This window comes from Orbicella faveolata, unplaced genomic scaffold (assembly GCF_042242905.1).
Source record: "Orbicella faveolata isolate gen_17 unplaced genomic scaffold, um_ofav_v1 contig_25, whole genome shotgun sequence".
NCBI classification, from domain to species: domain Eukaryota; kingdom Metazoa; phylum Cnidaria; class Anthozoa; order Scleractinia; family Merulinidae; genus Orbicella; species Orbicella faveolata.
The window spans coordinates 15,065,475-15,085,986 of record NW_028301553.1 but is presented as its reverse complement, the minus strand read 5'-3'; the positions used below and the strand labels follow the sequence as shown (position 1 = coordinate 15,085,986).

The 20,512-nt window shown below is 38.5% G+C and overlaps 3 protein-coding genes across 3 annotated transcripts; 2 read left to right on the top strand and 1 right to left on the bottom strand.

Moving 5' to 3' along the window:
- Positions 1 to 1,869: 1,869 nt before the first annotated feature.
- On the top strand, positions 1,870 to 5,030 carry LOC110041994 (5-hydroxytryptamine receptor 2B-like). Its single transcript, XM_089294594.1, has 3 exons — positions 1,870 to 2,183; positions 3,300 to 4,259; positions 4,748 to 5,030. Exons 1-3 carry the CDS (start codon positions 1,870 to 1,872, stop codon positions 5,028 to 5,030), a joined length of 1,557 nt encoding a protein of 518 aa, XP_089150720.1.
- Positions 5,031 to 6,765: 1,735 nt separating this feature from the next.
- On the top strand, positions 6,766 to 8,919 carry LOC149109118 (uncharacterized protein CXorf65-like). The gene is made up of 5 exons (XM_089294081.1): positions 6,766 to 6,992; positions 7,466 to 7,552; positions 7,701 to 7,820; positions 8,050 to 8,118; positions 8,532 to 8,919. Exons 1-5 carry the CDS (start codon positions 6,968 to 6,970, stop codon positions 8,696 to 8,698), a joined length of 468 nt encoding a protein of 155 aa, XP_089150207.1. The 5' UTR covers positions 6,766 to 6,967; the 3' UTR covers positions 8,699 to 8,919.
- Positions 8,920 to 8,987: 68 nt separating this feature from the next.
- Positions 8,988 to 20,376, bottom strand: LOC110042079 (angiomotin-like). The gene is made up of 14 exons (XM_020747416.2): positions 20,145 to 20,376; positions 19,804 to 19,854; positions 18,201 to 18,563; positions 17,773 to 17,933; positions 16,883 to 17,027; positions 15,551 to 15,591; positions 15,180 to 15,249; positions 14,309 to 14,454; positions 13,250 to 13,504; positions 12,581 to 12,648; positions 12,155 to 12,289; positions 11,509 to 11,666; positions 10,231 to 10,304; positions 8,988 to 9,845 (listed from the first exon to the last, which is right to left on the bottom strand). The coding sequence occupies exons 1-14, from the start codon at positions 20,218 to 20,220 to the stop codon at positions 9,798 to 9,800; spliced, it is 1,791 nt and encodes a 596-aa protein (XP_020603075.1). The 5' UTR covers positions 20,221 to 20,376; the 3' UTR covers positions 8,988 to 9,797.
- Positions 20,377 to 20,512: the final 136 nt, after the last annotated feature.

The following is a 20,512-nucleotide window of genomic DNA, read 5'->3' as shown; positions in this document are numbered from 1 at the left end:
ATGGTAGCTGAAGAGACTCACCCCATGTTTGAAATGTTTTATTCGTGTGAAAAGTCACTTTTGAGAAAAATCCGGTACTTCCCATTGAGAAATGTCCGTCTCTTGTACTGCCCAGGAATGCGATAATGTTACAACACATTATCCAAATTCTGCTCTATTATCTGTCAAGTGATCGCTTACGGGAGGTTAAATACAAAGGAAAATTTCAAACTTTCAGTTCTAAAAGTGGTCGCGATCGCTTTCGAGAGGTGGTCGCTTACAAGAGGTTCCAAATATAGTGATTTGACTTAGAAACTTTTGGTGTTTTGGAAAACTGGTCCCTGAGGAGAGGCGGTCGCTTACGGGAGGTGGTCGCAACCGGAGGTTTACTGTATGTCAAGTCTGTCAAAGGAACTGATATTGCTTGAGCCTTTGCGGTTTTAGTCAGCGGTGTTGCTCAGCAGGATAATACAACCCTGAGACTGGAAACTGCTGAGTACTTCTTTCTAAATTTGCTAAAAACAGCTTGTTCCCAAGGCTACCAATGTATGTTAAATACCAGGGTATGTTAAATATTGATATCTTAAGTGAGCTGCTGTTCGCCTTCAAAGATTCTTGTTTGTCACCAGGCGACACTCTTTAATGGGTAAATCCGCTGACGTTATTGTGATGTCACTCGGGTGTAGCCTGGTAATGAGCATATTTTCATTGACGTGTGGAATAATATGCCATATTCGTATTCTCGGTATTGGACTGGAACTAGCTTGGGATGGAGGCTCATACGGGGGAATATCATTAAAAAGAGATTAATGTCATTTGCATTTGAAAAGACTCCCCGCATTAGCCTCGGTTACAAGCTAGTTCCAGTCCAATGCCGAGAATACGAATATGGTCTATTGAATTTCCGACATTCAGAAGTGGTGACGTCCGTTGCTGCTATCAGAACACGTCATCAGTGCTATTTAGTAATTACTTAGTTTGAATGTGAAGCTAAAAAAAAAACAAATCACTAATAAAACGCCCATATAGATCAGAGAGAAAACAACGACCTTTTCTCAACCATTCAAGAGTTTGTCCGCGTTATTGTGTTTCATAGGTTAGTTACTAAGAGTGCTTTAATTGAAATTTTATTTTGAATGTTAGTTAGTTAAGTTCCCTTTAGCTTTCCTGGTTTTTTTTTTATTATTTCCTGTTTTTGATGCATTTATCTGAGCTATTGAAAGGTTTTTGCTTATCAATAAAAGCCAATTACTCGTTTTTCTGTCAATGTCTTTTGCACAACTCAACAAAAAGGTCAATAATCGTTGAAAAATAAACTCTAGCTAAAACGTTTCTTGGTTAGGCTTGAAAAAGTGAAGAGTTTCAACAAGATATCAATTTTGGCAAATTTAGTAATATAGACGAGAAAATGCAAATTTATCTTCTCTGAAATAAAACAAACGGAAACAGCTGTTTTGAATTCCCAATCAAGTAGATTGTTTCTTACAGAAAACATTTAGAAAAAAGGAAATTTCATTAATGAGGTGAGGCTGAGTAACTGTCGCCAATTCTTTATATATGAGCTTTTCGGCTTCTTAAAGTTGAGGTGGATGCTTTGTGATGAATAGATATGTGATGTCACTGTTAAGATTCTTCGTGGAAATCCAGTAGCGATTGGTAAGAAAAGTGGCGTAGAAACGCTTAAAACAACAACCTCCATTCGCCAGATTCCGCGAACAACAACACCACTCCATTGAGAGACATAGTGCGCTGAAAAATATGGGAATACCACCCATGCGCTCACCACTATACTGTTACTGAGAGTGAAGAACGTTTAGCCGTGCAATGACCAATGCTATACAAAGCCGTGTCACATACAAAGCCATGGAATAAGTAGCTGTATCATCCATCATGCCGTGCGATATCTCGGTTATAACTGGCGCCATTGTGGTTGGTATTGCTCTTATCGGTTCGGTGGGAAACTTTCTCACGTTATTCGTAATAATCCGTCATCGTCCGTTACACGATATCACGGGAATGTTTCTCGCTAATCTTGCTGCGGCCGACCTTTTACAATCCTCGTTTGGAATGCCGCTGATAGCCACCTCAGCTTTCCGCAACTCTTGGATCTTTGGAGACACCTTGTGCTACATAAGTGGAGCAACAAACTCTCTCTTCTGTATCGCCTCCATGTTAACACTGTCCGCCATTAGTTTAGATCGTTGGTTAGTGATTGTTTATCCGTTACGTCATCAATCGCTTCTCACTTTCCGGAGGGCGAGAATGGTATTGATGTATATCTGGGTACAGGCGTTAGTTGTGGCGATCTTTCCCGTATTTGGATGGTCAAGGTAAAAAGACTTATTTATTCAGTGATTTGTTAGAATTCTGTCTCCGAAAAGTTTATGAAAAGTTTATGAACCCGAGTTTTTGCCGAAATTTTGCTGCGCAACATTCAACTTGTTCCCAGGATCTTCTCTATTCCAATCAGAGAGAGGACCCTGGGACCCTGCTGTTTTTCACCAACCTCGATCTCAGGATCTCTCCCCTTTGTCTCACAGGCAAAGGAGTGAGCCGCCTGGGATCGAGGTTTTTTTACTACGTGTATCTCTGATTGGAAGATAAGAGTCAAAACGTCCCCGGTCGATTCTCTTATGACTGCCCAAAACAGGGTATTTTTAGAGAGAGGTATAGTTCTTTTACGATATATATTTTTTGGTTGTACAAAGGAAAAATTGCTCATGAATAATAATAATAATAATAATAATAATAATAATATAATAATATAATTAACACATATTTATACAGGATGGTTGCATCAGTGTTAAGGAAAAAAACTGCTTTCAATGCAGTTCCTCTGTCCACAAGTAGGGTAAACTGAATTCAGCTTTTTGGTGATATATCAAGCTCGGGTATTTGTGTAATTTGCATGAACCTGCCTAAATAAAACCTCTAATCGCTCGTCATTTTCTTCAAAAATAAGAAATAGTTTTCTTTCAAGGGTGGCCTCATGGTTAGTGCGCTCGACTCCGGAGCGAGCGGTCCGGGTTCGAGCCCTGGCCGGGAACATTGCGTTGTGTTCTTAGGCAAGACACTTTACTCTCGCAGTGCCTCTCTGCGCCCAGTTGTATATATGGGTACCGGTGACGTAACCCTGCGATGGACCACCATCTCATCCAGGGGGGAGAAGAAATATGCCTAGTCGCTTCATGCTACAGAAACCGGGATAAGCTCCGGCCTGATGGGCCACTTGGCTCGTATGCAGATTAACATTTTTTCTCTTTCAAGGACTAAAAAGACTGAATAACAACTGTTATAATCATTTTTCCTCTTCCCGTTAGGTATATTTATTTGTCTTACGAGTACATCTGTACTGTCCAATGGGAGCACGATAAACCCTACACGATTTTCCTCTGCGTGACGTGTTTTGTAACTCCACTGATCGTGACTGTCATGTGTTACGCAAGCGTCATGAAGGTCGCTTGTCACCAGGCCCACGAGAAACCTCCCACGATGGTTGGCGAGATCGAGGCCGAGCACAGCTTTATGGCAACATATAACCGAAGCATTCACATCCCGGATGTTGATGATCCAGCAATGACTGATGAGAAACAAATGGGAAATGGGAAAATGAGACGTGCTGAATGGGGGCCAGAAAGTGTGGACGAGGAAGCGAAATCTGCCGCAAACAGCCGCTGCCATAGTAATCGAGCGACAAACAGCAACGGAGATATGATTGTGCCGGCCGAGATAAACAGACAGAAGGAATATAACAAGAAAGAAAAGAGATCAAAAGAAGACTTTTCAACTGTCTTCAAACAGGAAGAAAACGTGTCTGTTCTCAGCGACGAAAAGGCACAAGGGATCATGAGTAAAAAGTCGGATAAGAGCAACCAAGTAGCTTTAGATATTGCTCAAAGTTCACCAAACCGTGTAAGAGTAGCGAATGAAGGAGTGATCCCACTAGAAAACTCCGCAAAGTTCACAGAAAGGAACAAACAAGCCTGGAAAATGAATCTTTCTGTCCTTACAGAGAGAAATGTTTTCATCAATCCCGCGGGTGCGCAGTCCCGAATACATCCTACATATTCCAGCGAAAGAAGCGGGTGGATAAGGGAGAATTCGTTTAAATCCAAATTGGGAATAATCCCTGAGGAGAACGAAAGAAAGGACTGGGAAGAAAGCGCGAGGCCTCATGTGAAAGGGGGCAAAATATCTCTTGGTCACTTGGCTCGTGTGCGCGAATGGATGTGTGTGCGGTTAACGAACAAGGAGAAGACTGAGACAGTTTTAAAGCGAAAGTAAGTTTGGGACTGTTTCTCTACTGTCTCTCGCTAACGCTATTTAAGTAACTTACTTTTTAGTTGTACTTCTCCTTTTGTAACAGTCAATAGTTAAAGGAACTACGTCATGGTTTGCACATCTTGAAAAGCTTAGCCTAAGTTTTTCAAGTTCGTCGTTTATAATCCGTTTGTTAATCTTCTCCATCCTTAACCATCCTTGTTCCTCTATGGTTTATTGTTATCTCTTTGGTGTTTTTCTATCTTAGTAAACTACTATTTTCAGGTTTCCTTCAATTTGAAGGTAATTTTCTACTTGGTCAAAATGAACACAAAATGCTGTGACTGAGCTCCTTTAAAAACGTTTTTAACTTCGAGCTAGTCACGAGTGGCCTGTTAATAGTCCTTATTCAGTTTGTTTTATCTCCTTGTAAAGCGCTTTGAACTTTAGAAATAGCACTGATATTTGTGATTATATATTTAAGTCAAATTGTTTCTTTGCTCCTTAGGAAAGACATGAAAGTCGTTCTCACTCTACTTGTTGTCAATGGGACATTCATTCTGTGCTGGCTTCCGCATTTTATTGGAATCACATGTCTAACTTTTACCAACGGCTTGTGCCCAATCCACGACAACTTTTTCACTATCACCACGATGTTGGCGATGCTGAACAGCGGTTGCAACCCATTCATTTACACTCTGACCTATCGAAAGTTCAGGAGGGCATTTAAGAAAGTGTTTTCATGGTTACGTTCCAGTCGCACCGGGAATATAAACAACTCTGCAAAGTAGCAACCTTATCAAGAAGAAGAATGGGATACAGTCAAACCTGTATTAAGCGGACTCCATATTAAGCGGACACCCCCTATTAAGTGGAAACCAGTTGAAGTCCCAAAATTTTCTTCCCACATTTACTGTAAAATAAACCTGCATTCAGGGGACACCTCTGTTAAGCGGACGCGGACACCAATATTAAGCCATTTTTGTTGCACAAAACCTGCCATAAGCGAACACTTCAAGAGCTTTTTACTTCTAAAGGTCTAGCTGAGACTCCTTTAACATTGTTTAGCGGTGTCATTTTAAAGTTAATGCTTATTCCAGATTGATGCGTTGACTGACTGGACATTCTCCTATGAGCAGCGTTTGATCTTACACTGTGTTACAAAAGAGTTGATAATTAACTGTTGTTGCACAACATACTAGAACCTGTTTTGAGCGGACACCCTGTAATAAGACTAAACGGACACTAGTGAGGGTCCCAAGGGTGTCTGCTAAATACAGGTTGCACTGTAACTCCTTACAATAATAAAATTTAATATGTTAAGCATGTGTATCTTCCAGGAGGTTAAATTTTACACCAGTAACGAATAAAACTTAAAAGAAAATTTTATAATCTCACAGGATTGGGAAGGTCAAATTTACCAAGAGTAACAAAATAACTCACATTGTTGTGTTCGGTGAGGTCTTGTTCAAAGACTTGTTTCTCTTTTACCAGCATTAGATCTTAGTTTGTCAACCTTATCTTGAAAGTGACAACAGCAACTATATTAACTGCCCATGTGACCATCAGCTCTGTTTCTTTGCTTGAGTTTTGTCTTTCCAGTTACTCTGTGTCTCTCGAGTTCATCGATGAGTGAAATGTTCATCTCACACTAATAAAATTGTTAGTGTAGTTATGTATGCCACCTGGTATGCCTCCGCTGGCGCGGATCTATGATAAATGCTGACCAATTTCCGAAAAAATGAGCGCCGAATTAAGGTGCAAGCTTCTAGAGGGGTCTGAAACCATGCTCTATAGCAAACATTTAACTCCCTTAATTCCCCTTTCCTGGGTTTCTGAGTCACTCTGAAAAATCGGACCGATTCCCGCAAAACGGTGGAAACCGGTATGGATCCGCGCCCGCTCCGAATCTAATTCGTACTCCTTTTGTATATCTTCTTATAAGATTTCAAGTTAAACAAATTTAAATGTAGTTCATCTTTTTTTTCGTCGTAAACGGTTAACAGATGTCTTAATAGCTTCATTGAGATGTGATCATAAATGGGGGTCATAGGATTACCAGCTGAGTACTTCACGATACACCTGCGGAAACTGGTGTCTGGTCTGACTGTCGTGTGTTTCCCAGTTTCCCAGTTCAAGTTTCAGTCCAGACAGTCCAGCAATGAAACTTCAAAGCAATTTTAAGGCGATTTTCCGTAGACCATTTTCTGTAAACTGCATCCTAATCCTTTATCGATCAAATTCAAAGCACGTTCAATATCACAAATTACTTGCTATTTGTGTAAAGGAATTTTTAATAGAAGTAATCTTTAGACATATTGTTTTGCCCTGACCTTATCAGGCATTCTGACGTCAAACTGGTCTCTAATCCTTTTAAAATTAAAGTGATTAAAAAGGTTTTAAAAAGTCAACAAGAATTACGCTGTGAATTGCTCTTAATGAGGCTTGGAATTATTTTAAGCTGAATGGGCCGAGGGAGGTATCACTGACCTTAATGAATACCTTGAACAGCTCGATCGACGTTATTATACTTTGGCCCTCATCGTTTCCAGCTTTTGAGATTCTTTTGTACATGAAAACAATTTTCCGAAAGATCCTTTATAAAGAAATTAATTATCACATCGTTGCTAACTGGGGCTAGGAGCTTAATTGCGTTGAAAACAATCAAAACCTCGTCGGGTGAAATTAGGAAAGAACGGGTGTCGAAGCGCTCAGCGTGTTTAGAAAAATGTTCATCACAGTTATGTACGGAGGTAAGTCGACGGGAGCTGATTTATGAAACGGTCAGCAAAAAAACATTGAAGTACCCTAGTATTACTTTAATTTGAAGCAGATTGAATAATTGGGTATTTTAATACGGCAATGAATAGCAATTCAATGAATGAGTTCTTGTTTATTAAAAAACTGAACCTCAAAATATGGTTCATATTTCGAGGTATTTGTCAAAATTGCTTTCGATTCATTAATATAATTTTCCAGAATGCTGGAAGGATGAGCCGATTAAAGCTGACTTTTACAAGTTTAAGCGACGTCTGTTTTGTCTATTAGAACTTTTCTTGTTTTAAACTTCGAGGTTGCATGGTCGCTTCTGCGCGATCTTTGTATAGAACGAACAAGTCGGTCTCTAAACCTAGTTCAGTCTACTTGAGATCAATTTTGAACTTTCCTATACCTTAGTAAAGATCGAGGCAATCGTCATCGAAACAGTGTTTGGTTATTTTTGTAGAGCGAAAGGAGGCGCTGTTTAACACAGAGTGCAGGCTCAAGCTCTTATTAAATAGTATCAAAAAGCAGTGCAACTGTGAACTTCAAGGTGAGAAGATAAAGACTGGCGCCGAGCGACTTTTGAAGATCGCTCTAAGTGTAAGTCATCATACCTAAAGTGTTTACTGAAGTTTTAACTTAATTCGTCAAAGTGTTCAGGCCAAAATAGAGATTTACGTCTGTGCCTTCATTTCCAGCTCAAGTGGACCTATGTGAAGTAAGCGGTCGACCGAAGTATTTACCTCAACAACCACAAGAATCTTACGGGACAAATTATTTAATACCCAGAGAAAAATACGTCCTTATACGGATGGAAAGTAAGTTAGCAATGCGAGAATGATTTTCTATTGTTTTGAAATAATATTGTTTGAATTTGAAGTAAGAAATTATGAAAGCACACTTAGTTACAGTCTTTGTTCATTGTCGAACTTATTGCAGATTTTTCATTTTGTTGCACAAGCAGTTTAAAAACCAACAAGCAGGATCGAACCGTACAATATGACTTTGAAACTATTTAGATTTTTGCATGTTTTGTTTTCTATGCAGAGGACAATGGAAAAACAGCGTACAAACCTTTGTTGAGCGATAAAACAGTTGTCACGGTCGCTTTTCGTGGTCAGTAATATTTTGCAAATATTATATAGCTGGTAATCTCTTATGTATAAAGGCATGGTGGCCTCGGTTAGTGTGCTCGCATCTGGATCGGGCGGTCTGGGTTCGAACCCTGGCAGTAACTGTTGTGTTCTTGATTAAGACACTTTACTCCCACAGTACCTCTCTCCACCCAGGTGTGTAACTGGGTACCGGCGAATTTAATCCTGGGGGTAGCCCTGCGATGGACTAGGATGCCATCCAGGAGAGGAGGGGGAGGGGAGGGGGGAGGTAGAAATGCTCCTTGACGCTTCATGCTACTGAAACTAGAGTCTGACGGGCCAATTGGCTCTTTGCAGACTTTAATTTACTCTCATGTACATCATACAGAAGGCAGCTAATAAACAAATCAATTTTCGTGCAACTTTCACTTTCAGCTAGCCTAGAAAAAGAACTGGCGGAAAGACTTGAGGGAGCACGATCTCCTGGTGAAAAACACGGCAGAGGGAAAAGAAATACACTCAAACCTGGGAGAGCTGGTACACCAGTAAGAATGAAAAGGACATTATCAATAAACAAGAATTCTTTTAAAATACTGAAATGAATTTGAGAAAAGAAAATATCACAGATGATCCTAATGGCTTTCAAGCTTAGGCTTATAGCATGAGTAACTTTTTTATGAAAGGATGTTGCTTAGTACTGCATGCGAAAGTTGGCGAAAAAATCCACTACCCATGAATGCTTCATTAATCAAACTCGCGCCCAGGGCCTTCTCTTCAACGATTTCCAAAATGCCGCGATTAAGACGGATATCTTCATTATTTACCCGCCGCTGGTTGTCAGCTATGTTGTCAGACTTGTCAGTCCCACCCTTTCTATAAAACAATGAAAGGTACGACAAACTTTAAGCTTTTTATTTCTACATAATTTTCCACCTAGATTTTTCTTTTCAGTTCACAAAAAAACTGCACTTCAAAGTTACGACAACCACGGAAAGACACAAGTAAAATTTAAATAAATTAAATTTAAATTTATGTTATCTAGAGCTTCTAAGCCTGAACGAAGAACTCGCTAATTTTGATGATTCCCGTTCATTTACTAATGTATGTCATATGTGGCATAAATAAGCTTCCAAACCGTTCCCTCCATTAGGTTGATTTCTTTGTTGTTTGTGTTTCTGTGATATTGTATTAGTTAATGAACGAATGATCTTGAGAACCGAAGTAATCAGTATGTTGTTAGATATAATGAAAATTTACAATAATTAAACTCCTATTTGTATACGGTTAACTTGTTCTTGAAATAATTTACGAAATAAATATATATTTTCCAGTAATTTGTCTTCACAAATTGTCTATTGACAATACAAAGCGATAATACTTAAGTTCTTTTTAATTTGGCGCTACTTAGATGTGAAAAACTCGGCATATATCATTTGGAACAAAATTACTGCAGGAGCACCTCCCCTCTAAGCTCGTTCCCAGGGCGTTATCAAGAATTCACATTCAAGATGGCGGTCATTTCGGTGGTTGGTCATCATTTTCTAAGAGGACGCTGGAACAAGGCTTGATGAACGTTGGGGTTAGTACAAATTAAAATTAAACGTAACTTAAATACAGCGCTCAAAGCTACCATATTCTGTACAATTTAGACAACTATCTCTTTCTGGATGTGTCCTCGTAGCTGCAGCCATGATAGAACTTCTACACAGACCAATAGTGGACCGACAGTTGGTCAGGTTCGTCGATTGCCTGAAAAAAATTAAAGATTATTATTTTAAAAATTATTTTTTACGTAATGACCCAGGGTTTCTAAACTTCTTTAGCCGATAGGCCACTAGCCCGCGTGATCAGGTTACATCAAGAGAAAAATAACATAACCTTTTCGTTACATAGGGTTCTATTAAAACTGAAAAATAGCCAAAATGATCACATTACGTAGTCTTGAAAGAATCTGTCTTTTGATTGGTCGTTAAGTTGAAGAATGACTGCCCAACAACCAATCACAGACAATCCACAAATCTCTGTGGAGTATGTATATGTCATCTGTATGGAATTGTTCGGGTCTGCCAGCTTCTGTTACAGATAACCATTTATCAATATATACTCTTAAAATTTAAGACAATCTATAAAATACCTTCAATTCTGGGTCTGTGTGTCTTACATCCGTTGCATTAGTAAGTGACATTCCTGAGTCGAGTGATTCTGCATCTAAAAAAGAAACGTGTTTATAATTAGCTATAGTCTCCCTTATGCCCTTTTTCAATTGTTGTTTCTTCTACGAGAACGCGATGAAGGATCGTTCTATGGAAACAGCATATTAGGAGTTTCTTGAAAACTTTTGCGTAAAGTGCAATTGTAGGGTAGTATATCCAAAATGGCGGACAAACATCTACCTTGTCCACAAAAGCACCGTGGCGGCTGCGAAGGGTCGCGTAAGCAAGTACATAGGTTATCGAGGTATTTTTCGATGTGAAGTTTATATGAAATAATTCATATATGAACTGCGGTTGTAGATGAAAGTGAAGAATGATCATCGCAGTTAATTTTCCAATTTAAGCAATTGGAAAGAAGAAGCCTGAAAAAAAAAAAAATCAGGGCTTCAACGGGATTCGAACCCGTGACCTCCGCGATACCGGTGCGATGCTCTACCAACTGAGCTATGAAGCCACACATTGGGAGCGAGGTCAATTAATTGAGTTCATATCTTCCCGTGAGGAGTGAAATGATGTGAAGTTTATATGAAATAATTCATATATGAACTGCGGTTGTAGATGAAAGTGAAGAATGATCATCGCAGTTAATTTTCCAATTTAAGCAATTGGAAAGAAGAAGCCTGAAAAAAAAAAAAATCAGGGCTTCAACGGGATTCGAACCCGTGACCTCCGCGATACCGGTGCGATGCTCTACCAACTGAGCTATGAAGCCACACATTGGGAGCGAGGTCAATTAATTGAGTTCATATCTTCCCGTGAGGAGTGAAATGATGTGAAGTTTATATGAAATAATTCATATATATAGCCTTTTTTTCGTTGTGAAACGATAAATTACAAATAAAGTGCAATATTTAGAGGGGAAGCCACATCGGCCTTAACTGGTTTTCATGCAGGTCCTCCATCTTGGTGGAATTAAATTTGGAGATGCTGGTTTTTGCGGAGGGAGGAAAACCGTACTGAAACCCTGAGAAAAACCCTCTAAGCAAGGCGAGAACCGACGACAAACTCAACCCACCTATGACACTGGGTAGGAATTGAACCCGGGCCATATTGCTAGGAGGCGAGTGCTCTCACCACTGCGCCATCCCTGGTCCTCGATGTCTAGATTGAGAACTTTCAAGGTTAGCGTCACTATAAGCGACCAGCAGTGCAAAGAAGTTGTCTTAGGTACTAAGAAACTGTTAATTCATAGTACTAACACGAGTCTAGTGCCAGGTCTTTCATTTGGGCGAAGTCTGTCCGACAGAAGGCTGGGTCCAATGGCCATTCTGGTTCGTTCGGTTCCTCTTCATCGCTGTTTTGTAGAATACAGAGTCTTGCTGTTTTCTCTGCCAGCTGTAAGTGAAGTGATTTGATTCTACAATGGAGAAATGAACAGATAGCAGGTTTATATTAAACTAAAGTGTGCTCGAAATTGGCAGTCTTGGTGTTAGTACTGTGGAAGCGCGCCTTACAGTTACCTCGTTATTACGGCCACTTTTTTTGTCCCGGCGAAACGCCCATACGTTTCAGTATTTATTAGAAAACCCCCTTAATGCAGCTAGTGGCCATATTCTGAAATCCTAACCTGTATAATCCTTTATAATTTTACTTGTTAATACGGCCACTCAAACCGGTTATGTCCATCTTGTATTGTATGTACTGATTAAAGTTTCAAGTTTTTTTTAATCATATCTACATTTCGAATACTTATTAAAGAACAGTTGTGACATATCTGTTTAGACGTCACTCAATTCAGATCAGTCATGAAATTTGACCACACCCCGGCCACCCCGTTAATACGGCTAAATTTTCATGGCACATTGGTGACCGTATTACATGTAACAGGGTTTCCAAAAAACTTACATGGCTTCTAAATCTGCACATCGTCTGTTAGCAACGTACAACTCTTCGACAGATTTCAGATTTTGTCCTCTGCATTCAGTGATAATCTTTTCACGTTCTTCTATTGATTTTTCCAGTGCAGCTATCCGCGCCTCCCTGGATGAAAAATAAAAATACGTCTTTCAGAAAACTTACACGGCTTCCCAGGCTTTCTCGTAGTTATGCATCTTCTTGGGCGTATCTACCCCTACTTTTGCGTTTACCAATTGTCCTGTCCTTTATACTAGTTACATGTTTTCTGGCATTTGACGGAGGTATTATTTCGCTTTGAGAATTGATTAGTATAAATTATTCTACGGCCCTGACTAGAACTAAAAAACAACCAACCAAAAATAAAAACAAAAACAAAAAACATAAAAAAGATGCCAAATGGTAGAACAAACTTACTTTGGCACAGAAACTGCTCGAATGGCCAAATTTCTAGAGGTACCTTCTTGTAATAATGTTTGTTCAAGCTACAAGGGAGTAAAGAAGAAATATTCAAATGTTAACATGTATCGTGACAGTAACTTCTTAAAGAAGTTGCCATTGATGGACTCATAATATCAAACGTGTGACTATTAACCCGTTTAACACCAAAGTCAAAGTTTCCGCATAATGATAATTGGGAATCTGTACCCCTGAGAATTAAGTTTGCCCAACAATATCTTTAAGAAAGAGCACAAATGCCACCTTCTGCATGAATAATCAAACTTCATGTTTTACTTTGTTGTTTGATTTTGTAGCTATATAGGTGTGGATGCAGTGTATGTACGCTGTAATGTAGTGTATGTAGGTCTAGCTTAGCTGAATTAACTTTTTATGCTGCCATTTATTTGACCATGGCGGTGAACAACCAGAAAGCCCTTAATAATTTGACCATCTCTCACATATAAGTTTTATTTCCTTACGGCTTCATGTTTCTTAATTTTGTTTACTATTTTCATAACTTCACCTTATAAAATGTATCTAAATGCCCTATATAGCGTAAATAAAGAACTGAATTGAACAATAATAGTTGTCCGATCCATCTTAAAAGTACATGAAATGGATGAAAATTTGTTTGTCAACTCTTACCCGTGATATGTTTTCCCCCAGCACTTGAATTCTATCATCCTTTTCTCTCAGCAATTCTAGCAACACAGGTACACTTGTTGGTCCATCTAACTCAGCTATCCCTTCATCAGCTGAGTTTGTGTGCCGGTGATGTGTCGTTTTTTCGTCATTCGTTAAACACGTGTCGTCTTTTACCGCGCTTCTCTCCGTCACGTGTAGGCCATGTGTCTTACTATCAGGAATCACGTGATTTGTGTGTAGTTGTTGTTTCTTGAGCTGTAACAAATGTTACCCGACAGTAAGAATAATAGTATATTCTGTTTTATTTTCGTTCTGCGTTTACAATGTGTTTAAAAATGTTCGACATTCAAGATAGGAGCCGGACTAATTCACTTAACTCTTTAAAACGGTTTTTAATCGAGTTCGCAAATTAATTCTCGTTTACTTTGTTTTTGTATTACGGCGCTAGGTGTTTGGCTTAAAAATCTCTGGCCATTTTGTCAGTCCTTCAGAAGTAAAACCAAAACCAATTGCGACTTGCTCGCACACGTTTTCCTCGCACCTCTCCTTACTATAGCTACATGTATTGGCTTCCAGTTTTGATTGGTTCACTGGACTGTCTGGGGCCTTTGTGATTGGCTAGAGTGATTACTTTAGTTTTGCTTTAAGTCCTTTAACGACACTCATTTGAAAACTGCGCCATAATCACTTTGTATTCCCATTACACTCGGTGGTGAAAAACGAAATTTCTGTATTTGGAGATAACTCTTTTCTTTAAACTAGCTGTAAAAGTTACAGAAGTTGCTCAAAAACAGGAACATAGTTTTGTAGTTGTGAAATGCGGAAGAGAAAATAATCAGGAGAGGAAAACGTAAGTTAGTTATAGATAGAAACTTCCCCCGTTACCATCCGTTAAGTACAAGAAAGTGTCTAGTCAATTATGCATTTAGAAACCAGGACGGGTTCCTTATGTTTTGCTTGTTCTATATGTATCAAAAACGTATATTTTTTGCCATATCCTGGAGTTTTTTTTTTTACATCTACGAAGCTATTTTGAGTGTTTATAAACCACTTGCTCACCTCTTGTTGAAGGTACAATATCCTCTCCTGACTCTGCACCAGTGACGAGTTCAGGCGATCTTTTTCTCTTTCAAGTTCTTCTATTTGATTTCTTTGTTGTTTTATTGTATTTTCTAAATCGTCTCTTGTGGCGGCAAAGTTGTTACCTAAATCAAGAAAATATCGCGACAATGTAACACTAAAGTACGGCCATGTTTGTGCTACATTTTCGCCAGCGAGCTTAAGGCATTTTTTAGGTCCTAGTTTTCTTATCATTTCGTTAACGTTTGCTTAAAAAACCCTCTTAGAGCAGTATAGATATAGCTCAGTAACAAATTTTGTGGTATCTCAGGTGTAAAAGTATGGGATCACCTAATATAATGGTTAGCACATCTGCACTGAAACAGTTTCACCGCAGTGAAGATACCAGGCTCATCTCAATAGTTTGCCAAATGCGGTAACCTAGCAACACAACGCGTAGGGGGGCGAAGAGAAAAAGCAAATATTTACTCCGAATTTAGCCTCACTGCTTGTTATTCCGTCTGCAACCCATCTTCAAAGAAAACGTCATAATTCCATCATGTCATTTCCAAAAAAGTAAAGTGAAATGATATTCCTCTCCAGCGCCAAAACAACATATCGGCGCTGAACGATATTATCAAGCGAGAAATTAACCTTGATGGTTGCCATATTTATTTTAATGTTAATTCTCAGAATTTGTTGGTGCAACAAGAAATCTTCCCTTATTTGAAGATTTCGTAATTCGTTTCATTTGTTAATTCGTCTTTATTAGCCAGGGCTGTATATAGGGTCAGGCCTAGGGTGTACATATATGTCTGCAGGGTACGAGGAATACAAGTTCTATAATTCAGAAGGAATATTGTAGCATTACTTTGAACGATTAGCTGTCGAATGACCTCATTCTTCAGTTTTAGGTCGCTTCTGAAATTCTCAAGTGACTTCTGTCGAGAAAAAAGACAAAACATGGCTATGGCGTTGATATTGAATGAATGAGGAATAGAATAGATAATATAGCACTCAAATACTTGCTTCATACTAATTTAGATGATGTGAAATGTCGTTTCTAAAATGAGTGAGTGAACGCAATAAAAACACGTGAAAAGGATGATCGGTGGACGAAACGTCGCAACAGAAAACTACGTTTTTCGTTTTTTTCCCATTTACAAGAGGGCCTGTTCATGACAACTATTTGTCAACAACTTTTCCTAAGATCGATCTCTGGCTTCTACTTAAGCAAATTACCTTTCCTTGCTCGACTTCATCTCCGCATCTGTCAAGCTCAGCTGTGGAAAGATATCGAAATAAGAAGATAGCATCTCTCTACTGTCATTATCTCGAAATAACAGAGTCTAAGAAAAATGTTCTTTATCGGCATAAGTTTCACCTTATCAAAACATATTCTTAAAATATCTTGTCCAGTATTTCTATTTATTTCATTGTCAATAAATGACGTTTTTCGTAGTCTTCAGTCCTACTACATCAATACAAATTAATCATACTTAAGTCAGTCGTACTTTAAAGCAACTTCAAGTGCTTCTCGCGCACACAATACCAATAAATCAGCTTTCTTAGCTTCTTTATCACGCTTCATACGATCCATTAATTTCATGTCTTACGCCCGTGTTTGAGTGGTTCACAAATTGGCACGAAAATGAGCTGATGTGTAAATTACTGTTTTGACAGATTCTTTACTTAACACCTTACGAGGAGTTGAACACAAAAACAAAATAAGATATCCACTTAATGCTGTAAACTCGGGTATCCAAGTGTTTGATATGAATCCAGTATTCATACAAACTGCGAGCCAAAAGTTGGTTTTCAATCTGCTGGGTCTATAGCAACAAAGTTGTTATGTTTGCAATACCAACTGCCAATCTTGTTCACTCTGTGCCATCCATTTTAATTTAATTTCTATTCTAGACACTCTGAATTCGAAGTCTCGTTGCATTTAACACCACTTGTTTTAATTGCTTCGCCATTATTATAAGATCTCGTTTTAAGAAACGCGCTTAAAAATATTGTACTATTTTATTTTACCATATTCGCGCTCAAATATAACTACAAAGCAACTTAGCTTTAAATAGCGTGTTTTGTGTCGTCACTCGCATTTCCCAAAAATATTTTGAAATTTTGTAACTCAGATTATTAGATGCAAAAAGGAAGTTAATTATTTGCCTCTTGTAAAATTTTTTGCTGTGTGCAAAACTGTTTTAGTAACAAAACCGTACAAACAGCCTCACACTCAATGTCCTTTCAAAGTGTCAAAATCCCTTCCTCTCTAACGAAGCCGCCTTTAGTAGTGATTATTCATAAAACTGGGGCTGCACCTCTTTTCTTTTTTCCATAGTTTCATTTTGTTTTAGCTTCAAGAAAATATATTTATTTGTCCTGCCACATGCTGTTATGACAGCTCTTTGTGTACAGTAATATATTAAGTCTCTGAAAAAGGGAAAGATATCTTATAAATTTGAAACTTTAAGCTTTGAATTTTCTGTCGTGAAATAAAGTTCTGAAGCAAACGAGAGCAGACTTTATAAGCAAGAATTCTCGTTTATAAGCCGAACACATTCTCACCTTTTAAATTTCTGTTGTTTTCCTGTAGCTTGCCTATCTCAGACTCCATTCTTGTTCTAGTACTGTATTCCAGGTCCTCTTGTTTCCGAAACGATATTTGTAGCTCTTCGTACGCACTGCGCATGCTCTGTAGCTCGCATTCAAGCTGCAATATATAACAAGAATTGACTTTATTTTTAAATTCCGTAATAAACATAAAAACATAGAAAAGAATAAAAATCGAAAACATTACTCTTTGGTAGAAAATCGCAAAAGTTTCGAACAAAGTTCTTCGTCAAAGTTGAAATAGGCTGTCAAAATCGCGGCCTCGCCTACTTCAAACTACTTACAATAACACAAAAACGAATGTTCTTAGCAGAACCTCTGAAACAAGACCTTGAGATTTTTAGAATACTCACTGACTTGTCCTTGAGTTTTGATCCACTCTCATCGGCTACTTTCAACAAAGCAAAACAAACACCAGAATCCATTTCGATTAATTTCGTCGTCAAACTACGATGAAGACGTACTTTATCTTTCTGACTAAAAGTTGATTCACTCTTCGAAGAATTTCCGCGCTGAGATGCAACTTGTCGACAACGCGTAAAAGGCTGGTGTTTTCTTTTTTTACGGTCACGCGCGCGACGACTTCAGCTTTATGTCTATCATAGTTAACAAATAGATAATTGATATTGGTGATACAAACAACCCCCGCCAATGAGTGCTCGAGAAATGTAATACCCATTGTAAAATATTCTTATTAATATAGTTATGATATCCTTGTTTGATATCCGTGTTTTGGCCAATGAATTACAAGTCTCGTTTCCAGATTCTTCGCTCCCATTGGCTCCCGGACGTTGTTGTGAGCGAAGAACGCAAGAGAACGCAATTTGAAATTTTTATTTATTTACCGTTTGCATGCTATTCATCTTGAAGTAGACATTCTCCAGTTTTTCTCTCAGTGCCACATTATCTCGAGATAACAGTTCTACCATTTGTGTCGCTCTGCTCGCAACTGCTGACGCAACCGGTGTCGAATCATCTGTGACGTCTTTATCTTCGTCATAAATATCTACAGGAAGAGAAATAAATATTTTTTAAATACCCTTTCTTTTACTTTGGCAATCCTTACTGGAATCATCCACTCCCTCCAGTAGCAAGATTGACGATACACTCAAGCTGATCTTCTTGACGGGACGGGAAGGGACGGGATGAGTGCAAACAACGCGGAATCCCATAGGCACGCAATGTGTGCAAAATACCCTTACAATAAAAAAGTGAAATCGTTTATTTTCGGCAGAGGAATATTTCTGCCTAGTAAAATAAATACTTCACTTACTAAAATCATGTTCTTCGTCGCTGTCTTTGAAACTAAAATCTCTTTCAGATCCGCCGTCCGTTGTTGATTCTTCTCCATCGCTGTACGCCAAATTTATAATTCTTTGATTTATAAATTCGTCACTCGATTTTTTTCGCTTGTTGTACGGAAAGTCTTCGTCGTCACATAAAAGAACCAATCTTGGTCGGACGTCACCTTCGTCAAAATTGCTTACAGTAATAAGAGGAGTGTCTAAAACGTGTCCTCTTTGAGCCATGTCTTGTATTTCGCTGAGTTGTGATTTGTCACTTTTTGTCGCGGCCAGCCTAGCGGTTTCCCTCAGAAGAATTTCCCGGTCTCCAGGATCTTTGACTTCAAGGTCGTCTAGAGAAAAGCAGGAAGAAAGGTGGAAAGATGAGTTGGTTTTGATCCTGAGGTGGTTTTGATGAGTTTGTCGTTTTGGAGTGTACAGAAAGACATTTTGCAATTATTCCCCTACCTCTACAGAAAAAAGGATTGACAAGACTTTGGAATGGACATTCATCTTCTGAATTTAGGGTAGAAAATTTTACGGTTGACAATTTAACTTGAAGTGCATAAGCTGACTGTCAGCTTGAGTACAGTTTGCGTTCGTATGAAAATCGAACAGTCCGAACAGAATGTAGAATTCAATAATAACAGATCATAAAGACTACTCCAATGTTAAATTTGAGAAAACAATTTTTTTCTGTCATACTTACATACAAAGAGTGCCAACAAACACTTAATGATACAAATATAAACAATTGCGAACAATGAACTAGCGTTCTCGTGACTTTTTCGGATTTGCATGAAATCGCTAATTCTTAAGTGGAGCATGAAACGTTACGCCAAAGAAGATAATGACAATTATGGCTGAAGGGAAATAATACATTTATCCATTGTTAGTCTTTTACCTGTTCTGGCAAACACACTGATTCGAAAACAAAAGGCTGCTGTGGAATAATTATCGAAAACTTAGCTCGCTCAAAGACGGATAATAATTATCTTATAAGGCAGAGAAAACAATAAAAATCATTTATTTTCTTGTTACAACATACTGACCGAGTTGATATAGACTTAGGCATTACCTGCTGGGAGATATTGCGATTGAAACTGAAGCTGTAATACAATATCACGAATTATAAAGTATACAAACAATAGCGAGAGTTAGTTTTCTTTTTATACCGTCGCTAATTAGCGTATAAACTCTACAACATTTGAAGTATTAGCCACAATCGGCTTTGTAATACAGGACTAGTTCCACAATTTGTACTAATCGTGTACATTGTAATAGCCTCAGTGATATATCCGGTGAAATACTGAGCATTTTAAGATAACTGTTTGATTATTGTGGTGGACACTGTGCTTTAGTTGCTAATGGAAGTTTGTTTACACAGTAGAAGTTCAAGGCTACTGAAAGACATATCAGCCATTACCTCGGGCAGATATGCCTGCAGACTCACTTAAAATAAGTGTGCTGGACACAAGTTAAGAGAGACGTTTGAAAAGCCCTCATGGGGATTAATAAGAACGGATATATAGACCGGCCATAAGATAAGTTGTGTCAGCGTCATCAGGGAGAGCTTTGACGCTATGAACTTACCAAGTAAAGTTTCGTCCATTTGCACCAAGACAGCTCCATTCACCAAGAAACCTGAAACAAATTTACAACTATTACACGAAAACTCAACTGTGAAAGCGAGCGAAATATATCAGCAAAAATTACACAGCTTTGACAAAAAACGTCGATAAAAACTTTTATAAAAACGTAAGTGATTGTATCGAATAATGCACAACTTTGTGACAGTTTTGTGTAGCTAACTTCGGTCTACACGGCTGGTAAAATTAAATTCCGATAAACTCTTCAAGCATTAAAGAGTTGCGCTTATTTCTTTAGGCGCGTATATCCGAAAAGTTAAAGTAGCTACGTTTAAAATTACCAACCTTTAAATCTCTTGGCGTACTTTGAAAGTCCAACGTCTGCTAACCAAGTAACAACTTCTTCTACGTTCCAATCCATTGCAAATGATTCTGGGCACGTTGATTTTTTGGCTTATAATTTTTGGTCCAAGTAAATGCAACTAGGAACCGCAAAACCTCAACCTCATTAACTCATTGTCTCCATGCAGAAGTTAATGGAGAACTCATTGAGATGAAAGAAAACGAGAGGTCGACTTCTGGCTCTGTTTTTTAATGACCATACAACAATAAGCAAGCACAATTCTCAAACAATACGTCAAGCGACATTGAGTGAAGGCAGTAAATTACTCGTGACACCAAGATGATGACATGCCAGTGGTTACTCAGCACTT

Bases quoted from the DNA above. Each gene is read 5' to 3' on its own strand.
- LOC110041994 (XM_089294594.1), top strand. From the start codon at position 1,870: ATGCCGTGCGATATCTCGGTTATAACTGGCGCCATTGTGGTTGGTATT. The intron at 2,184-3,299 runs GTTAGTGATTGT...TCTTCCCGTTAG, and splicing joins GCCATTAGTTTAGATCGTTG to GTATATTTATTTGTCTTACG. The intron at 4,260-4,747 runs GTAAGTTTGGGA...TTTGCTCCTTAG, and splicing joins GAGACAGTTTTAAAGCGAAA to GAAAGACATGAAAGTCGTTC.
- LOC149109118 (XM_089294081.1), top strand. From the start codon at position 6,968: ATGTTCATCACAGTTATGTACGGAG. The intron at 6,993-7,465 runs GTAAGTCGACGG...TTATTTTTGTAG, and splicing joins CATCACAGTTATGTACGGAG to AGCGAAAGGAGGCGCTGTTT. The intron at 8,119-8,531 runs GTCAGTAATATT...TTTCACTTTCAG, and splicing joins TGTCACGGTCGCTTTTCGTG to CTAGCCTAGAAAAAGAACTG.
- LOC110042079 (XM_020747416.2), bottom strand. From the start codon at position 20,220: ATGGATTGGAACGTAGAAGAAGTTGTTACTTGGTTAGCAGACGTTGGA. The intron at 17,934-18,200 runs GTAAGTGAAGTA...CTCTTCCTGTAG, and splicing joins CGACGAAGAACATGATTTTA to ATATTTATGACGAAGATAAA. The intron at 15,592-16,882 runs GTGAGAATGTGT...ATCTTTCCACAG, and splicing joins AAACAACAGAAATTTAAAAG to CTGAGCTTGACAGATGCGGA.